This window comes from Microtus pennsylvanicus, chromosome 6 (genome assembly GCF_037038515.1).
Source record: "Microtus pennsylvanicus isolate mMicPen1 chromosome 6, mMicPen1.hap1, whole genome shotgun sequence".
Lineage (NCBI taxonomy): Eukaryota > Metazoa > Chordata > Mammalia > Rodentia > Cricetidae > Microtus > Microtus pennsylvanicus.
The window spans coordinates 95,086,020-95,107,610 of NC_134584.1; the positions used below are offsets into that span (position 1 = coordinate 95,086,020).

Here is a 21,591-nt window from a genome sequence, read left to right on the forward strand (position 1 = left end):
GCAGTATAAATGATGTTGGTCTAGAATTCTCTTGCCTCATGGAAGTTTTCACTTGTTTCCAGATTATACAGCCTGCCCTACTGTGGTCTCCAGAAGGAGAGGAGTCACCCCTTCAACCATACATTCACTTCTCACTCAACCTGGCCCCCTCGGATTTCAAAATGAAAATATGGAATATATACACATCATATAGATGGAGTGGTTTTCATATATAACAATAAAATTATGTGCTTTGCAAAATATGAAATCAAAGAAGTGAAATAAGGCAGATGCAGAAAGATGTTACAAAGATTGAAGCGTTAATACTTGTCTTGAGCATTCAAGGCCATCTTCAATGTCACACTGAAACTCCATATCTGTTGTGCTGTAACTGCACTATCACAAGAAGTTTTACAAACTTGAGATAAAGTAGTACACTTTATGCCTCACGCCTTTGCTGCTTTTCTGTCTTCCTAGCTTTCCCACCTCCAGAGGGTCTTTCCCCACCGGCATTCCCACCAGCTGACTTCTGGTAATCCGCACAGGGTCTGTACTGACTCCTCGCCAGTCCCGAGTGGGTTCTCTGGTCATTGTCTTGTCTCAGCCTTAGAACCCTGGGTGGGTCGGTCTTAGAGACTAAGCCTTTAAAGTGGCCCTGTTTCTCATCATCAGCAAAGACTCTCTGATTACTTGGTCCACTACTGTGTCCTGTCCACATGATGAATTACAGAACTTTATGTTTTTCCTCGGCAGCAAGAGGCCTTCATGTGGTATCTAAGCATTCCCCAATGTTTTTGGAGTGCTGTTCCTTCACGGAAATGGGACAATGCTGCGTTTTTCTGTCTGAATGCCAAGGACACATTTTATCTCAGTCTGTTACATGTCCCCAGACTTACATGAATACCTATTAGATATCTGTGGAAAAGTCTGTGCTGGGTGCAAGCTCCTCCTTTGGGTCTGTGGTTTCCAACAATCTTGCATTTTTATTTAGAGCACACACTGGCCTTAGCATTTAGAAAACTCTTTAGTCATTTTCTTTGTATTTATAAAAATATCTCCCTGGAGAGAAGAGATTAGACATGTTCACATCTGCTGTGAAAAATTGTTCCCTGAACACAAGAGCCCTAACTCTCTTGATCAGAGTGCCTAAGAATGTCCGGAAAACACTCTTTTAAAAAAAAATTTAATGCTTTATAAATAATACCATTAAAAATTTCCACTTCCTCCCTCCTCCCATTTTCGTCCAGCTCCCTCAATCACCCTCCCTCCCTCTTTCTCCAGTCCTAAGAGAGGGCAGGGTACCCTGCCCTGTGAGAAGTCCAAGGCCCTCCCCCACTCCGTCCAGGCTTAGGAAGGTGTTCATCTAAATAAAATAGGATCCCAAAAAGCCAGTACATGCAGTAGAGACAAATCCCAGTGCCATTATCATTGGCTCCTCAGTTTGTCCCAATTGTCAGCCACATTCAGAGGGTCCAGTTTGATCCCATGCTCGTTCAGTCCCAGTCCAGCTGGCTTTGGTGAGCTCCCATTAGATCAGGCACACTGTCTCAGTGGGTGGACCAACCCCTTGCAGTCCTGACTTCCTTGCTCATCTTCTCCCTTCTTCTGCTCTTCAACTGGACCTTGGGAGCTCAGTCCAGTGCTCCAATGTGGGTCTCTGTCTCTATCTCCATCTGTCGCTGGACAAAGGTTCTATGGTGATATTCAAGATAGTCATCAGTCTGACTCCAAGACAAGGCCAGTTCAGGCACCCTCTCCTCCGCTGCCCAGGGTCCTAGCTGGGGACATCCCCGTGGACACCTGGGAACGCCTCTAGAGCCAAGCCTCTTGCCAACCCCAAAATGGCTCCATTAATTAAGATATCTTCTTCCCTGCTCCCATATCCGTCCTTCCTCCATCTCAACCATCCTACCCCCCCCAAGCTCTCCACAATCCTCTTTTTCTCCCTTCTCTCTCACCCACGATTCTAGCCACTCTCTCTGTCCTCATACAGTCTCTCTGTAATTCTGCCCAGATTGCACCAGGTCTTTAGATGTGCTAGATTATACACAGGGTGAACAGTTAAGCAGAGGAGGGATTGCACCTATGCAGCGATAGAGAAGTCTTCATCCATGATTGGTAGGGCATTTTGGTGGCACAGCTGCTTTCTAAGTAACTTTGCTAGTAACCCCTCACCTGTGTTCCTGTCAATGAGCCAGAGACACTCACTGGTCAGTCAAGGTGGGCTCGAGAGAATCAATTCTTGTTACCTTCATTCTTGTTCTTTCTGGGTGTGTAGATGCTTGTTCATGTGTCCCATAGAAGATTGAACACAACATTCCATGTGTCCTTCATGATCGTCTTCTTCAGTTTTCAGGCTAAGATTTCTCCAGTCATCTCCTGTAGAGACATCTCTTTTGATGTTTCCTTCTCTCTTCATCTTTTCTTCTCTGAGGCACATGGATTAATCATGAGCAAAAGATAATGTATTAGTTAGTATCTATTAGTGTGATAAAGGCCATGACCAGAAATAATTTGATGAGGAAAAGGTTTGGCTTACATATCCTGAGTTGGGTGAAGTGAAGGCAAGAACTCATGGTAAGACCCCTGAAGCAGGGAGTGAAGCAAAAGCCATAGGCAAGTGTTGCTTTCTGTCTTGCTCCCCATGGGGCGCCCAGCTTGCTTTCTTATACAACCCAGGACCATCAGCCCAGGGGTAGCACCACCCATAGTGGGCTGGTCCCTCCTACATCCATCATTAATCAAAAGAAGTCCCATAAACTTGCCTATAGGCAATCTGGTTGAGGCATTTTCTCAGTCTTCCCAGATAACTCTAGTTTGTGTCAAGTACACACACACACACACACACACACACACACACACACACACATACTGAGGCACACACACACACACACACACCCCAAAAAACAAACAAGCACAAACAACAATAACAACAAGAACCCAACCAGAATGAACACTGATCCAATTTTGATTTCCAAAACAATGTTTTATTTTTACAAGTTGAAGCAGTAAGGACCCTCATTAATGCATTTGTATAAAATAACATACAGTTGTATAGCCTCAAAGATAAGAAGCCTTGTTCCTCTGCAGAATCATCTGTGGCATACACGTTTCTTGGCTCCAGACTCTCAAACATGGCTGGAACTCCTTGATCAGAGCTCAGCATGCTCTCTGTGTGTTGCCCTTTCTGCTGCCTCCTTGGCCCTGAGTTCAGTCCAAAAAACCACTTCCTTCTCTTTCAGTCTGTGGGCTGCCTGGATTGAGGCGCCGAGCTTCATGTATCCTTCCTTCTGGTCATATTCTGGCCAATGGGGTAGCCCTCCCCCATTAGGGTTCCTGTGAATAGAATTTAAAAACGAAGAATCTCAACAAAGCAACTGAGCTGTCCCCACGATGTCCCAAGATTTGCGAGGATGCCTTGGCCTATCTCTGCTGAGGAGCCTCCTTCCACACCTGTGCCCTTCTCCACCTCTGGGGACAGCTGCACATGTTTAGAAATTTCCTCCTATTATTTAGATCCTAACTCTTCTCTGAACCCTCAAGTATTGAAGGCTGATGCTCAGCTAGTGATTTTGTAAGGCTAATGGAAGAATGAAGAGGTTTTCCTACTTGGAAGAGGCAGGTCCCCGACAGCCTGCTTTGCACCACTTGGGCCTCCACCCCTCCATTTCACTGCTTCCTGACTGCCAAGAAATGGGATCTGGTTCCCACTTAATGTTCCTTCTCCACCACATGCCTCTTAGTCACAGGCTCAAAGGGAAAATATCAAAGAGCCCCAGTAAAATCTTTATTCGCTAAATTGATGAACCTCAGGTATTTTGCTTCAGGAACTTATTATATAATAATTGTTACCTATAAATATTACTAAGAAGTGGAGCTTTCTGTGCTTAACCCAATGATGTGGATCTGAAGAAGTTTTTTACTGGTTTATGGAGGAGTTTGGAAATGTTTGGAGTGGGCTGTAGGGAATGCAGACTGCGGTGAGTGAGGCATATGGGAGGTTCCAGCAGGCTCCACTAGGAACAAGAGAAGCAAAGCTCATGATGGCTCAAATGAGAAGGAAGCCTCTAAGGGGGCCTAGATTAGAGTTCATTCATTCTCCAGTCGGGAAATGAATTTGCTTATATTTGTCCATTCTGATATTTTTTTTGGGTCCTGAGTTTAAAGCTGATAGAGCATTTTTTTTGGTCGAAGAGATTCAAAGGTAGCATAGCATCCAGGTAGTTGTGGAGGGTTCTGTTTTGTTTTGATTCATTTCATTTTAAATCATATTTACAATTAGATCACAAGCTTAATCTTACCAAAAAATAAAAAATAAAAGCATAAAAAAACCAATCTCCTCCTCCTCCTCCTCCTCCTCCTCCTCCTCCTCCTCCTCCTCCTCCTCACCACCACCACCACCAAGGATGTGAGTTAGCTTGAGTACAAGGAGAGTGTGAATGGTAAAGAGTACTTCATTAGGAGAAGCCATCGTTCACGCTCCAGATCAAAATGCAAGCTGCCTAGAGGCTCACATCTCAGAAGTTCATAAGAGCACGAGGTTCAGAGACTTGAAATAACCAAAAAGCCTCTAGTTTCACCCTAGTCCTTACTCTTCAGCCATCTTTGCCCTTGCCTTTCTCTTGGTCATTCATACTTGAGCTGTTTCTTGGCTTTCAAAACACAACCATCATAGGCATAAGGGTGTGAAGGCATAAACTTGTTCCAAGGATGTTGGGTTGAGAAAGTGTTGCTAGATGTCCCTACCAATAGGGTGCCCCGAAGAAAGATTTACTGGTATTTGTTTTCTTATGTTCAGATACTCAGAGGCTATTTATTGCAGCTGATGGCTCATAGAGTCGGGTGACATCTGAAGCCATAGGTAAATCTTGGTGTTGTCTGCACGGGTGTGGTTTTGCAGGCGTGCAGAATGCAAGGGCAAGGGGGTCATCAAGGCTTCTACATAGATTGTGAATGAAAGAGCTGGAGGTCAGCACAAGTGTGTGGAAGGTTTGAACCCCTGCTGACAATGATAAAAAGCATGAGGCTTCAAACTGTGGGAGTGATGCTGATGTTGCCATGGAGAGTATTAGTTAGAGAGTGCCAGAACCTGGACCTCTTCCCTAGGATCTGTTTAGGACGTGAGCACAACCTCCCCATGAGAGGCCCTTGGGGCTGACGGCAGCAAGGCTTTGGGAAAAGGATTTCCTAGGCTTTTCAGAACCCAAATCAACCAACAGATTTCTGGATGCTTGACATGGAGCCTCAGGGATTAAGCCTATTGGGCTAATCAACCAATGAAAGTGCCCCTGGGGCATATGTGAACTCTAAAAGGTAGGAGTAGTTGGAGAAAGTTGATCCTAACAGACATGCCCCTGATGAATACTGGGACCCTAGTTTTTCCTCTCTCTCTCTTGCCTGACCACCAGTGAGATAGAGAAAGGAAGGGATTTAGCCATCACATTATCCCACCATGTTCCAGACTGACAAACAATCAGAACAAGTAGGTCAAATGACCAACAATTGAACCCACTAAATCCGTGAGCCAAAATATATGCCCCCTCCTTTAAGCTGAACCATCTCAGAAGCCCCCTACAAATCTGATTACTCTTGTTGTCTTTGTTAAGAGAGCTATGGTCACAGGGACTGGAGGTTGACTACATCAAACATTAGAAAGCACTCCCTCCCAACTAATAAAGCAACATCACACCCAGATCTGTCCCGTCTTTGCTACCAGCCTCACCCATTCCTAGCAAAGTTGGCCCAGAATTTCATCACCGTCTTGCTGAGATTGATCTCCTCTTCTGAGGCGCCATCTGTGGGGAAGAAAGAATAAGCTTCAGCTGCTCACTGAGTGGCTTCTGAGTTTAGCAGCTGCCCCACAGGAGTGACTCTGACCATCATTATCTTGGGAGCTTATTAGAAATTCAAAGTCTTGGCCCTAACCTTTATAAGATGGTTAATAATCTACACTTCAATTTAATAATAGCTTTCCATACACTGGCCTCCTTTGTCATCCATGCTCGTATGCCTGATCCAAAGACAACTCTGAGTTTCCTCAGTCTTAATAGGACTGCTGGTTCTTGGGTCTTTTCTTAATCTCTCTCTCTCTCTCTCTCTCTCTCTCTCTCTCTCTCTCTCTCTCTCTCCAAAGTTTCTAAGACATCACCAAACACAGAGAGGTCCAGAGACACTGATGTCCTGAGAGACACATGTTTGATGGCTAGTTGTGTACTACTGCTGAAAAGCAGTGCTTTTGAAGACCACTGTGAAAGTTTCCCTTAAATACCACATTGCAAAATATAAGCACATATGTAGACACATATGTGTAAAACATCATAGACCTTCTTTAGGATTAGTTAGAAATTAGCATTTCCCTCACTCATATCCCAGTATGCTTGTATGGAAGGAAAATCAATCCGTGGTCTTCTAGCCCCAAAGTGGAGCCCATGACCAATCTAGCATTTCTCTCACTGGTTCTGAGAAAGACTATGGCTGGGGACACATGAACACATGCCTCCTTCATGTGTGTGAATCTTAGGACTGACTTCTGGTATAGCTCAACCCTGTTACAGAGTAGCAGGAAAGCAAACTGGAGAGAAAAGGAGAAACTTGCATAAGAATATCAAACCAGAGCCCAGATCCAGACCTCTGATTGCCGAGGCCACAGGCAGCAGAGACATTACCTTTTAAAAACGGAGATCCAAATACTGAGAAGATTTCATCACCGTGGTCTCCTATCACTGTCTTGGGTCTCATGTTTGATACAAAGCTTGGGCGATACTCAAACTCATACATGTAGGTGGGAGCCCCAGCATCTGCGGAGACATGGATTCAGATAGAGTTCACTTTGCCCACTATACACTACTGTGTGGTGCTAAGGCTTCAAACTGCATGGAGGTCCCTGTAAGGGGAGAAACACGATTTCAAAGAAGGGCTTGCTCAGGGCTGCACAACTAGCTGACTTGGAATAAAGACAGTAAAAACCACAGATAGACATAGAAATGAACAAGGATCTCTTATTTCAAGTTTGTGTTTCATACCCTGTTTTCTCCTTGTTCAGGGACTGTTAAGTTCTTAAGATGGCGAGGTAGCACCAAAGAGAGGTGAGTTAAGGGAGAAAGAACTTGCCTCCAGCCCACCCTCCTCTCCTCTGCTTCCTTTCTCGCCACCAGCATGTCCTGTCCGTGTGTGAAGATGCCAGATCTCTTGCTGACAGAGCACTGTGGCTGCCAACTATTGCTTCTTATGGTCTGTCCCGTTCCGTGCTCCCAACCTTGGAAATGCCGCCCTTTGCAGCATTCACAAGGAGGAGGAGAGACAGTTCCTACAGCAGAGTAACTTAGAGGCAAAAGTGTCAGGTCCCATAGCAGTAAAGTGGGGAGATTTTGGAGCCTTGCCTCTATGCGCATAGTAAGAAATTAAAAAAAAAACATGAAAAAAGGAAAAAATGCTTAGCTGTAAGAAAGTGTCTTCTATATCACAGCATAATCCTTTGCATCTCCACACATTTATGATCATTGTATGTACATTTCATGCACTACTATCGTTGTTTCACAGATAAAGTTACAGATTCACAAGTTAAAATGTTATTTATATTATTGTGTGTGCGTGTGTTGGTTGTATGTGGGTGTACATGTGAAGGACAGTGGATGACTTCTGGAGTCAGTTCTCCCCTCTCACCCTAACAGGAGCCATAGAATTCATCAGGTTGTGGGTATTGTGCAACAAATGTTTTGCCCGCTGAGTCACCACAAGGGCGTTAAGTGATTTATGCCATAGGGTGTAGAATAATCGGTCTCATTTCCTCTCACAGAGTTCATCCCTACAACCACAGAGGTGGTTGGTTCACCTAAGAAGCATGTGCGGCAGGGTCAAGCAGGTGTGCCTCTGCCACTCACTCATTTTAGCAAGGAATTCAGACCTCAGCTCTGCAGAACTTCCATAAATGAAAGAACTCATTTGCATGGTATCCTGCTCAAGACATTGTTTTGTTTGAAACTCTAATATTTATAAAAATTCTTCTAAACAATTGCAAATAGTTTATGAATAGTTCAAGCTGGAACGTCAAGAAAAGCAAAGACAATGTGGGTACTGTCTCAAGGCTAAACATTTCAATGAAAGAACTTACATGGGGAAGGAAACTAAAGGACAGAGGGTTTATTTCAAGAGATTGGGACTGAAAATGCTCCCAGTATGGGACAGATTCCCAGCATTAGGTCAGGAAGCACAGCAGCTACTACTTGAGTTTAGCCAAGACACAAAACAATCACAGCATCAACAGTGAAAGAGAAGGGAGAACCCCAGGGGCATCGGAGATAAAAGCTTCACAATCAAGGAAGTGCGCTACCTACAGCCAGTGTCTGAGAGGAAATCCCATGGTCTGGAAGAACAGGCGATAGAGGCAGAGTACTGGAGGAATGTAGCCCCAGTATGAAGCACGGTGCTCAGAAACAGGGCCTTTTTTGAGGGAGACAGAGCAGTTTTCCCAGACAGAAGCTGTGGAACTCCCTGCCTCCAGACCTGCCTCACAGGGATGGCTAAAGAGTGTTCTTTAAACTAAAACTTCAAGGTAGTGATGAGTAACACTGAGGCCTGTGGAAGTCAGTGATGCCAAATGAGCCACAGGCAGGACACTCTAGGACTGTAGTGATGATATAGACAGAATTTTATCTTGCACAGTGCAAGGTGTCAGCAGAACACTCCTGCTAGTGATTATAGCTGGACAGATCATCAACTAGACTTCCAATAAACTGCCATCCAGACAATGCAAATTCTGACATCAAGCACACACAAAGTGTGTGTGTGTGTGTATGTGTGTGTGTGTGTTTGTGTGTATGTGTGTGTGTGTGTGTGTGTGTGTGTGTGTTGAGGGGCAGAATCGAAGTGACACCATTGCTAGCTTAATATAGGCTGGTGAAAGTATAATAGGTTCCATGTAAGACTGATGGTAGAAAGGGAGGAAAAAGATTTAGTAGAAACACAACATAAATACAGAAAAGATTCAAGGCCAGGAGGTCTTATAGCTGATTACTTAACAGAATCTTTTCAATTCAAAAGGGCTTGGAAAGATGCTTGCCCAGTTCTGAAAGATCACACTTGCAAATTCAACAAACATCTGTTAAAGGGGAACCAAAACCTTTCCATTACAAAAGCAGGCTAAAGGAGTAAAGGAGCACTGAACTACTTCTTTCTGCAAAGGGCCCTTGAAGGAGTACTTAAGACCTAAGAGAAAGATAAACACATAGAAGGGGCCCCTGGGAAAAATGATAGTCTCAAACTCATCCGCTATCCTGCTAAACTGTAGAAAAAACCCAGAACATTAAACTGTAATATTAAAAGTGTAAAAAAGTATCAGAGAGGGGTTGTCATGATAGCTCAGTAGGTAGAGGCGCTTGCTGCACACACCTTATGAGCTGAGTTCAACCTCTAGAACCCATGTAAGGTGGAGGAGAGAACCAAATCTTTGTCCTGTGGCCTATATGAGCACATCATGAAACTTGTGTACTACACACACGCTACTAAATCCTGCCTCTTTCCATGGCTTTGCTGGTCCTTAGCAGTTGTTCTGCTATTGTCAACCTTCCAAGATTTCCCAACGACCCCTCTTCCCATAGTGGCATTCTAGTTCCACTTGCCACCATACCTTCAGCAAGAGAGCATCTGCAACAGAAACTGCTGGTGCCTTTAAATGGTTATTCTCAACTGTCACCTCGGTTAAACTAAGAAATACCTAGATTTGTCATGGATGTCTCTGGGTACATTTGTGAAGTTATTTATAGAAACAGTTATATCATGAAAACTCTGATCTATTAAGCGATTAAATTGATTGACAGATTCAAAATTCTAACACAGCCCTAGGAGGCGGTAGAATTATAGAAGGTGGAGCCTGTTTTTTGAAAGCAGGCTGCGGATGGCAAGGACCTGGTGGCTATTTTATGCCCTGAGCCTATTTCTGTTGCTGCTCTACATGGTTTTATTGCTCCCTATGATGTCATATGCCCTTTTATACTATCCTGACACCACAGACTGAAACCTCAGAGACTCTAAGCTGAAACATGTTGTAGGAGATAGTCAACCGCGTTGGGTGCCAATTGTTGAGGAGAGAGGCTGCTTGCTTGTCCCAGCTGCCCAGTTAGCTTAGCCCCAAAGAAAATGTATTAATTAAAACACTGCTTGGCCCATTAGCTCTAGCTTCTTATTGGCTAACTTTCACATCTTAATTTAACCCATTTCTATTCATCTGTATATTGCCACATGGCAGTGGCTTACCAGGAAAGATTCAACATGTCTGACTCTGGTGGCTCCATGGTGGCTCTCCCTGACTCTGCTTTCTTCCTCCTGGAATTCAGTTCTGTCTTCTCTGCCTACCTAAGTTCTGCCCTATCATGCCAAAGCAGTTTTCATTATTCATTAACCAATGAGAGCAACACAAAGACAGAAGGACCTCCTACCAAAGCAGACCTTTGTTACTTAGGTGGTTTGTGTCAGGTTCTCTGTTACAGCACTGAGCAAAGTAACTCTGGGAGTTACTTAACTGTAGCCCTTGTTCTAGGGCAGGCCAGCCTGGCAGCCACATGCAGCACCATTAGCTCTTGCTCCCCTTTCCCATCCTGGTTGTTACACACAGCTCTGTTCATGCTCGCAGTAGATAAAGGCGCCACAAAGCTAACAATATCTTAGAGAAGCGTTCAATTGATGTGATGTGGCTCTTGGTGGGTTAATGCACAGCTCCCTTACCTCTTGGAAAAGAAATCTCTAAGGTGTTCCTTGTTCCCTGGAGTTTTCAGGTGTAGCTAAGACAGAGACATGCTAGGCAGCTCTCCAGATTAGCGTCCATCTTGTCTCTGTGTCACTTTCTTACCTCCCAAAGGTGTTTTCTGGGATTCTTTTCTAAGTTAAACTGCATGTGCACCCTTTTCTCATAGATCCTTACTAGTAGAAAAAGCAAAACAACCTTTCAGGCCATATGGAATCAACTGTTGAGTCCTGCTCTCAACAGATTTAGTATCTATCTATATCAAGAGGTGGGCAGGCCAGAGACCTAGCAGGTGAACTTGTATCCATCGGTCATCCAACACCTGGAACTCACCTCTGTGGCTACGAGACACCATCACTGATGGGACGCCGAATATCACATCTGCAATCAAGTCCAGGAACAGGTCTTTCTTTTTGGCAGGGTCATCTGTCCCTCCTAAATACTTCTCAGTGGCCATTTGAACCAGGTTCTCAGGGATTCTCTGAAATGGATCAGAAGGTGACCACCCAGCCGGGTGAGCAATGGGGCTTCTGCAGTCAGTTAAGAAGGCTTCTCTGATTCTAAACTACTTCAGTGCTCACTGAACCCTCCTCGTGTTGCCCATGAAAGACTAGAATAAACTCTCTAGATTCACTTTCTCTTTAAAATTTTTTAGATTAACTTTCTTTTAATTATTTTAATTAATTATTCTGTGGGTTCAGGTATCCGAGTCATATGTTATTACTGTCCCACTGGCTTTGGTGGAAGAGACCCATACACATTAAGAGACCTCATAGATTAAAAACTGTTCTCCAGTGAATACTCTCTTCAGCTGTCCCTACAGAAAAAAAGTGTCATCTTTTTTCTTGTTCCTGGTCTTTTAGAGAAAAGTAATTTCTTGGTGTTTTCCCCTGTTCTCTGGGGGAAAAGACATTTATATCCTCACAATGAAGTTCAGAATTAGCATTTCTTAAAAATTGGAATGAAAAAAGATATGGGTCATATGATTTGCTAGTTAGCAATTTTTCTTTAAATTTACAGAGTCTACACTATCTATTAACCTATAAACAAATCTTTTTCTTTTTTTTGGTGTTTTAAGAAAAATTTTCTCTATATAACAGTCTGGCTGTTTCAGAAGTTGCTTTGTAGACTGGGCTGGTGTCGAACTCATAGTGATTTACCTGCCTCTGCCTCCTGAATGCTGGGATTAAGGGCACCACATTCAGCCCTAACCCCACCCCAAAAGTTTTTAACTGACTTGGTGTCCACCTATCTGATTTGTATCCTAAGAACTCCATGAGGAAGTCTTGTGCCTCCAGGCCCTAGCTGCACTGGTCTTTGTTTCTGATGGTCTCCATGGTCTTGGTGTTGCTGGCTTTAAATAAACCTTTTCCTCTAAAACTTACTCTGAACTCAATGGGATTTTGATGGGAAAGTCACAAGTATGGGTTCGACACACTGGGATGGTAAAGTGGGAAAATCAAAACCATAGGAGCTTAAACTTAGGTTTTCCACCATCAACTTAGTCTGTGATTAGAGAAAGTCACCAACCTTCTTTCTCTCTCAACCAATGCCCATGATTCCCTAGAGCCTTACAAGCATTGGGTAGGACTGCCACAAGAGGGAATTGGCTGTCTTCTGGTCCAGTTTGCCGTCAGAGAGTGGATAGCCCATAAGCTGTTAAACAGATGATTAAGCATTAATAATCACGGGGAAATAACAAAAGCAAAAAAAGCCAATGAAGCAAACCAAAATGGAATAAGGTAGAGTTTGGGGGGACTTGACAGGCATGGGAGTTTAAGTTTTTGAGAAATAAAATCAGCAAAACCCATGGGCACATATGAATGAATACAAGCAACACAGAGAGGACACTTGAAGGTATTGATCACATCAGGGCCTCATGTTCCTTTAGGCAGTGAGGGAACATCCAGACTGTGGCCATATAGAAATCAAGGGCTCAGGAATGGAAGGCATAGGCCACACACTCCCAGACTCGGGTAACGGGAAACAAAACCAAGCATTGTGTCTGCGTGTCTGCATTCCTGTGATGCTCTGTGAAGTCCGCAAGAAAGCTGAAGAACTCTGGGATGTGTTTACCACATCCAATTTTGTACTCAGAGCATTGGTCTGGCTTTAGTGTGTCTTCTAGTACTGAAAGTCACATCCCAGGCTGATAACAGGGCCCTAAAATGCTTACTTGAGAGAGCTCCACACTGCCAATAGAATGTTTGGTGGGCATCCAGGAGCCTGAGTCCCTCTTGAGAATTTCTTTAGAAAGCCTGCAATCACTAATGGCTCCTCTGCCCCATGTGATATAAATTGGCACTCTAAAGGGCCTCACCAGGGATTCTCAGTGCAAATTTACTTGGAAAGTTTTAAGCTTCTTTGAATCTGGGTGCATAACCCTTGATCAGAGCAGGGAGGAAGATGCTTGATCCCCTGTGGAGTGCATGTAAGTGGTCTATACATTCTCACCATTGGAATGATCCAGCCAAACTCTTGCTTGTTGATGCCCACCATGTAGGGGACAGTGTTGAAGCTCTTCTCAGCCAGGACCTCTTCTGGAGTCTTTGGCAGGAACACTCCATCAACCACAGTAGGGAGGAAGGGATAGGTCTAGAGAAGACAGAAATGTAGCCTCTGTTGTGTTTCTGCCCTGTTACATCCAATGCCCTCTCTTGCTTTCTAATGGCTTGGCCAGCACAAGGACTCCTGTGTCTATGGCCACAGAAACCCAGTGCCTTAAGAGGACTAAGTCTAGGACTCTCTAAGGGGCTGGCACTGGCCAGATGATGGTGGTAGGGAGATAAGGAGGCCAATTTTCAACCCAAGCAGAATACATACTGCACAAAAATGTGTGTCAAAGTTCAGGCTAATATTGAATCTAAAATACCCATTTATATGCTAACTTGGGTTAATTATTATAGATAAGTTTATAACATTGCTGAAAGCAATGAACTAGCAAATGTCAAGGCATTTTTCCAAGGGAGTTTGAGAGTTAGTTCCTGGGAGCCTCTGGTCACAACTGTTTTTAAAATCATCCTTCTTTTATGAGTCAGTTTCTATTTAGTGATACCTTATATAATCACCTGTCTTAAAATTACTGGGTAAAAATTGAATTCATTTATAACAAAGCACTGTTTGGGGAAAGACTTAACATGCTTCTGATCCTAGTTCAGGTGGGTATGGATTTGATTTCTGTCTCAAAATCCTGCTTTCTACTATGCCCTTCTTTTCCTTTCCCATCCTCCCCAATCTGAATAACACACAAGACGATCTCCAGAAGGACGCCCCTTCTCCCCCATCTCTGTTTTCTCTTTTGGACGCACTGAGATGTTGCCTCATCAATACTGAATTAAAGACCAAAAACCCAACAAACTAAAGCTGAAGGGAGCTCATTGATCACATGTGTTTTCTCTGGAATGTGCCTCATGTCCACCTGTGCTTGGGGACACTGGACAGCTCTTCATTAGTATGCTGGAAGAGCAGCTTAAATAGGGAAATTAATGCAAACAGTAAATAACCGTCAAGATGTCACATTGCACACATCATGAAGAGGTCACTTCTGAATATGGGAGAGGAGTCAAGAAGATCGAGTATTGCCTCGATTTGACTTGAGATGGGGACCTGGGCATGATGTGATTTGAGCTTCTTGCTGCCCAGAACATGTGGTGTAAAAGACCCAGCTGTGTTAAAAGGGTTGGATTGGGATTGCAAGTACATTTTAGCAAGTGACTTCACAAGCAGAGAATCTATGACTAATGAAGGTATACTGTATGTGTAAAACCTAAACCAATCTAAACCTCAGTGCTATGGAATACAAAGCCAGTGTTTAGAAGTCATTAGCTCTTTTCTCAAGATGTCTAAACTGAGACCTCATTCACTATTCAAAGAAAAAATTCACAAGTATGGAGCCATAATCAAATAGGTTGACCAAATAGAATCTGTCCTGGGCTTAATTACTGCAGCCTTAGAAAAGCCAGGCGGTGCAGAAGGCTCCGTGGAGAACTGCTCATCTGAAGGAAGATACACTGGGCCACATGGAGCTTGTCATTTTCCATCTGAAGCAGGATTGGAACAACGACACTCTATATAGATGTAAAGAAAAGGCAGCATTTCCACAGGGGGAAGGGTTCTGAGCTAAGTCACGGTGGTCACAGAGTCCTGGACTTGGAGCCTGCTCTGTGGCAGGGTTAGAGGTCAGAGGGCAGAGAACTTTTTCTCTCTAATATATGGCCCATCTCTGATATTCAAAAGTGTCTTCAAGTACTAGTTCCACGAAGGAAAGGTGTTTATTTTTACTCAACATTTGTAATCCAAAAAGCCAAGCCCCTTACCTCTTTTGGGTCTCTAAGCAAAGTCAAGATTTTATCAGAAGGAAAATGACATATTTTACTATGTGTTCCCAGGGACAGGTCTGGGAACCTCACGAGGAATCAGAGTGAATAGAGACTATGAGGAAGAAAATAGCAAAAGTGCAAAGGCCAAACAGCAAAGACCTTGTGGAGCAGCAAATGCATGAGTGATGGGGATCAGAAACCACAAACACATAGTAATTGCTAAAACACCCAAGAAAACCAAAACCTTCTCTGTGAGGCCAAGCGCAGCGCCTGCTTAAGTTAGAGGCCAATGGAGTCTTTCCTCCTTCTCATTAGTGTTTAGCAAGTCCTCTCAAATTCCTTCAAAAGTATTCCAACTCTAATCATACCTAACCACTCCTCTGCAGTGTAAACTCTTCCTACCTGATCCTCCTAAACCTGCTCTGCCCCTGGCTTCTACAGTGAATGTCTACACTGCTGCCCAAATGGGACTGCAAAGCTAGACATGATGCCCTATACTTGTAATCCCGGGACTTGAAAAGCTGACACAAAAGCATCCCAAGTTCAAGGACAGCCTAGCCTTTATAGTAGGGCTGTGATTCAAATCAAAGTAAATAAAAAACAAGATACCTGTGGTGGTTAGAATTGAAATGGCCCCCGTAGGCTCATAGGGAGTGGCACTATTAAGAGGTGTGGTCTTGAGGAGTAGGTGTGACCTTGTTGGAGAAAGTGTTACTAGGGGGAGGGCTTTAAGGTTTCAGAAGCTCAAGCCAGGCCTAGTGACTCACTGTCTCCTCCTGCTGCCTGCAGATCAAGATGTAGAACTCTCAGATCCTTCTCTAGCTCCATGTCTGCCTGTAGGCCACCATACTCCTTGTCATGACAATAATGGACTAAACCTCAGGGCTGTAAGCCAGTCCTGTTTAAGTGTTTTCTTTTGTAAGACTTGCCATTGTCATGGTGTCTCTTACAGCAATAGAAACATAACTCAGACAATACTATAAATATCTAAGCTTACTTTTTGAAGCCCACCAAACACCCATCTCTTGTTTAATCAAAACCCAAGCCTTTCAAAAAGCTACTTGTGCTTTCCTCGCTTCCTCAGCCTGAAGCCCGTGTTTCCCTCAACATCCTCCCCTCCTAGCACTCTGGCTTCCCGCAGCAGGTTTTGCAGCAGCTCTTCCCCCTGTCAGCAACACTGTCTCCAAGTTTCCTAACATCTGGTTTTCTTCCTAATCAAGCCATCTTGTGTTGGCTGGATATATCAAACTAATAGCCAACTCTATCCCCATCTCCAAAGCTATCCTCTAACTCCTTGTCTGACTACAATCTGACACACCCCATATTTTACTTGACCTTCTGTTGTCCTCTTGGAATGAAAGAATCCAAAAAAGGCACAGAGCATCATCTGTGCCACTGCTGTGTCCCAGCCGGTAAATCATCTCTTGCCAAATGGTAAAATCTGGATGGGTGGCTAAGTCTCATTTGATTCTCACAGGGTTTGCAGGAAATATCTGGGATACCCAGGGAGAAAGCCCAGAACAGGACTGTAGAGACCACATAGCTAATGCCACTAAATGCCAACCCCTGCTGAGAGGTAGGAAGGAGGAAGGAGAGGGAGCACACTGCTGGAGTTTCCTAGATACTAGGAGGAGTCTGACATTCTCAGGATTACTCCATTGGGAGTCAGTACAACCATAACTCTGGTCTTCCTGTCTGTGTTACTACAACAGGTGACTTCCCCTCTCAGGACACACAAGACATGACTGTAATATCACAACTGGAGATTTTGCATTCACAGTTAATTGGCGTCAAACACTGTTAAGATTCAACATTTGTAATTGTGGGGAAGAAAAAGTCCTTACCTCTTTTGGGTTTCCAACTAAGTCCAGTTTGAAAAGATTCTGTGAAGAAAAAGGCAGAAGATGTGTTAAAAGCCTTCTTTGTACAAAAGTTGGTCATTTGAACTGTGCCTCCAAGGTACCGGGGTTCCCCATCCCCCAGCTCTTCCCTGCCTATGTTATCTGAGGATGAGCATAGTATGGAACATGGTGAGGGATATCAGAAGCAAGTGGGAAAGGCCATAGGACCCAGAGTCAGGACTGGTGGAGCCCTGGAGAGGATGTCTGCTGCCACTGTCTATATTCCTTTTCACTCTCTTCCCCTGCTTGTCCTTCTGGTAACAATGCCTCAAGTTTCCTCAAGGAAACAGTAGAATGATGGAAAAGTCATGGTGCAGACTGGGTGATCTCAAGGGAGCTGGGATGGATGTGGGATGGACCAGAAGGACAGGTTGTTTCCTTCTCCCTCATTTCCCAATTCAAGATTTCGGATATTTGTGTGTAAGTCCATGTCCCTGAATGTAGAGAGCCATTCAAGAATGGCTATAGGGTAGTGTCCATCCAAGAGAGTTCTACACATCCATTGCGACATTTGGGAAAGAGATGGTCTCTAAGCAAATAGAATATAAGGTTAGAGTTCTATTGTCTTTTCCTTCCTTAAGAGACAGAATTATCTCGATAGAAGACAGCAAAGAATGGAGAACTGAGATGTAGAGACAGACATATTCTCAATGATGTCTTTGTAAACTCTGGAACCAGCCATGTCTTGAATCTCTATTCAGAACATCTCAGTTACCTGAAGATTCCATTTCAACCATTCTTCTTTTCTAATCTAGAATCCTTGCACCAGAAAATCCTGATGCCCACAATCTCAATGGCGTTCCTCCAGCCCACTCTTTTCTCTGCTGTGGTCACCAAGATTGTTGTGGTCATAATCCCAAGGCAGAGAAGCATAAGAAATAGTTTAACAACCTGTGACTTTGCTTGGCTTGGGCTATGGATGCATGCCTCTTCTAACTACATGCACATGACAACCTACGATTCTTACTTACAAGTACTTGGTGCATATACTCCTCATCTAACAAAATAACTACAATTGATTGGCAGCCTAGGACCCCCACCTACATTAAACTGGCTGCAGACATAAACCACTCCAAACAATGGAATAAATCTTTTCTATCCCTAACCACAATAAAATTTGCCCTCTCATGGACAGCTTCTATTCAAGCATATTTCCGAACATATCTAGGTATAGAAAGTAGGGGTTGATCAGGCCTGAACTAGTTTTTGGTGCATATGCAATATGATGAACTGTGCTCTTTGAGTTAACTTTTAGTCGAAACTTTCTGTGTGTCATCTTATGCTCAAACATTCTTGGGCATGCATAGAATAAAAATCAAAGGCTTCATGGGATGGGACATGCACTGTAAGAAAAGGCATAGATAGTCTAAGCCTATCAATTGAAACAGGGAAGTACCCACACTATGTCTCTTAGCAACTGAATTCTTCCTTTTGGTCCTCATGAAAGGAAGCCTCAAACATTAAGTAACCCATTTGATGGGGTTCATTGTCACTCTTGACAATGTTATTTCTTTCTGATCTACATTACTATTTCACCTTTGAAAAATTCCCTTCCTTGCTACTATGAAATCTGTAAGGGCCTGCATTTCAATTCTTTAAATAAGAGTCTAATAGCTTGGACACGCCTTACTGATCCCAACAACTGGTAAGACTACTACGCTGTAGCTACTATGTATCCCCTCCATGGAGAAGTATCTGGGAAGACTGCTACACTGTATGACATGCCTCTATTAGTGAAGGGAACACTGTATATGTGTTTGAACATGTGTGCATATATGCTGGAGTAATGGATAATCATGGGTGCCCTTCCTTAAGATTTCAGATCATCTTGAGGTGTCCTTGAATTTTAGGTCCTCTGGGTTTTCCTAAGTCACCAGCTATTTCTGAATAGTCTGGTCCTCTTGTATCACACAGATAATGCTTGAAATATTTTCTTTCTTCTAGTGTTAGAATATAGCTATCTAAATTTTCTGAACCTCATTTACTCTTTTTATGAACTTAATGACCAAATTACCAAGGCCATATTGATTCAACTCATGGACAAATAGGGAGAAGCCTGTTAGGGGTTGCCTAGGAGTATCCTGGAAGGTCCATTGTCCGGATAGAGAGGCCAAGAGCTCAGGTGATTCTTGTGCTTATTTAGATTAACATTCCCTCTACAAAGGTGGTAGTTCTTATGACCTTGCATGCTATTTTTCTCTGGATGTTTGTTCTGCTATGTTTTCTTATAATGGAAAATTCCCATGACTGTTCATAAATCCTCAAATGTCACTTCTCCAAGAACTATTCCCTGTAATTATGTTGAATGTATTCTCTCTCTTTACTGTGCCTTTTAACTCACATAGTATATGTATTTGGTTTTTTATGAGTAGTTTTATGCAAGACAGAATAATGTCCATTTCTCACATAGTATATGTATTTGGTTTTTTATGAGTAGTTTTATGCAAGACAGAATAATGTCCATTTTTGTTTGCATTATTTCCACATACATTGAATGAATGGATGGATGATGATTGGCAGATGATAGGTAGTTTGATGGGTGGATGGTTGAGGTTAGTCAACACAAGTAGGACTGGGAAGGATTGGGAAAGAACTATAGATATAAACTGGCTGGCTGGTTTATAGATTATGGAAACATTGAAAAGTCGATTAATGAAAAATTAGGAATACATTGCTAACTTTTGATGAAAGAATATTAACGTATAGGATGAGCAAAGGATGAATTGATTGATAATACATGAACAAATGGGGAGATAGCTGACTATCTTAATATACTATTGAGGCAGAATAAGAAATTCTAGAAAATTAGGCTATAAAATTATGTTATAACTTAGCTTCTGTATCAAATAATATTGTGATGATGACACACTTCCAAAGACCATATTGAATACTCTCAGCTCCATTAATTCAGGATACATCCAAAAGCAAGAATGTTCAAAAAGTAAGCTTCATAAGTTTAGAGGGTTGTCATACAATTTTTCATCATGTTATTATTAGAATACCTTTAGCATATGAGTTATTTAATAATAAGAAAGGGAAAATGAAACTCACAACTAAGGTCTGAGAACAACAGATTTAAAAGGCGAAAAACTGTTCCGTGCAGTTTGTGGAGGACAAGAGGACAGCTGAGCAGATGAAGATTGGAGTCAAGCACATAGAGTGATGGCGACCAGACTGTAGAATGGATATACTTACCATTTTTTGTGAGGTCTCCATGAGTTCTTCCTCTGTCTTCTGGCGAAGGCAATGAACCATAACAGCTGATGTGGTTGTTTTACATCCAGAAAGAGTAGCAACCAGCTGCCAAAGATCACAGCCAATAGCAGAGGTCAAAGGCAATGACTATACCCTCCACTAATGTATGTAATGGATTCTATCTCATATTCATTCTCTCTCTCTCTCTCTCTCTCTCTCTCTCTCTCTCTCTCTCTCTCTCTCTCAAATCATGCAGTTCTGGTTGGTCTTGAGTTTGCTATATGGATTAGGTTTGTCTAAAATTGATAGTAATTCTCCTGCCTCTGCTCCTCAAAGAACTGGTATTATAGGCATGAGTCACTATGCTCAGGTTCCACAACCAAATTCTAAAGACAAGTTTTAAAAATGTACTTGTGGTGGTGTGAATAAATATGTCCCCTATAGGCCCACAGGGGGTGGCACTATTAGGAGGTGTGGCTTTGTTGGAGTAGGTGTGGCCTTGTTGGAGAAAGTGTGTCACTGGGGGTGGGCTTTGAGGTCTCAGATGTTCAAGTTATGCTCAGTGTGGGACACACAGTCTCCTTTGGATGCCTGGGGATCGATATGTATAACTCTCAACTACCTCTCCAACACCATGTCATGGCCATTATGCTTCCGGCCACGATGATAATGGACTAGACCTCTGAACTGTAAGCCATCCCCAGTGAAATGTTTTCCTTTATAAGAGTTGCCATGGTATGGTGTCTTTTCACAGAAATAGCAGTTCTACCTAAGACAGTACTCTAGCCCGTGAAGTCTGGCTGTTGATCCTACCGAGTGTTGCCTCTGCTACTAATTGCAATAGTCAAATGAGTTGAATGCACAAGCAGTATTCTCCATTCCTGTCAATTATCCCTATTAATATACTTATCTCTAATACCACAAAATATACACAATGCTCTTGGATTTCAGTGCTCCTAAGGAGATCATTTGTTATGGAGGTTTCAAATATCACTTCCTTCTCTTCTCAAATAGTTGACTGTAAGTATGCCACAGAATCTCTTTTTGCCTCAGTTTTTCCAAATGTTTAAGGAGATCTGACGTATATGATGTGACGTCCATCCTAAGACATGTGCGGGATCTCAGGGCATCTACACAATATTGTTCACACAAAGGGGCCTTGGAGCCTGCATAGTGTGGTGCAGATGGGGTCATAGCCGTCCTCCCATTCTCACTTCAGGCATCCATTGAGCATTTAAGATGAACCCCATGGAAAGAAAAATCCCCGAGGACCCCAAAAAAGCAAAGGGCACAGATGCTGTTCAGAGTGGTACATACCTCAGCAATGGGCTTGACATTTTCTGTAAACATAGCAGACGTGAGGACCACAGCACTCTCGGAAATGGCCCTGTGGAAGAGGTTCTTGGCCAGAGGAGAAAGCACCTGGAAGGGGAGAGAAGAAGAGGAGGATATATATGCT

The 21,591-nt window shown here is 43.2% G+C and overlaps 1 protein-coding gene across 2 annotated transcripts in view; it reads right to left on the reverse strand.

Annotated features, from left to right (window-relative positions):
- Window positions 1-2,944: 2,944 nt before the first annotated feature.
- Window positions 2,945-21,591, reverse strand: part of LOC142852268 (carboxylesterase 1D) — a 29,104-nt gene continuing 10,457 nt past the window's right edge. For both annotated transcript variants that reach the window (XM_075976883.1, XM_075976885.1), the window contains exons 6-14: window positions 21,450-21,554; window positions 20,133-20,237; window positions 16,881-16,919; window positions 13,172-13,312; window positions 12,293-12,373; window positions 11,051-11,198; window positions 6,645-6,776; window positions 5,702-5,774; window positions 2,945-3,315 (exon numbers count right to left, since the gene is read on the reverse strand). In XM_075976883.1, coding sequence (XP_075832998.1) covers window positions 3,132-3,315; window positions 5,702-5,774; window positions 6,645-6,776; window positions 11,051-11,198; window positions 12,293-12,373; window positions 13,172-13,312; window positions 16,881-16,919; window positions 20,133-20,237; window positions 21,450-21,554 — 1,008 coding nt within the window. In that variant the 3' untranslated portion in view covers window positions 2,945-3,131. The remainder of the gene's footprint in view (window positions 3,316-5,701; window positions 5,775-6,644; window positions 6,777-11,050; window positions 11,199-12,292; window positions 12,374-13,171; window positions 13,313-16,880; window positions 16,920-20,132; window positions 20,238-21,449; window positions 21,555-21,591) is intronic.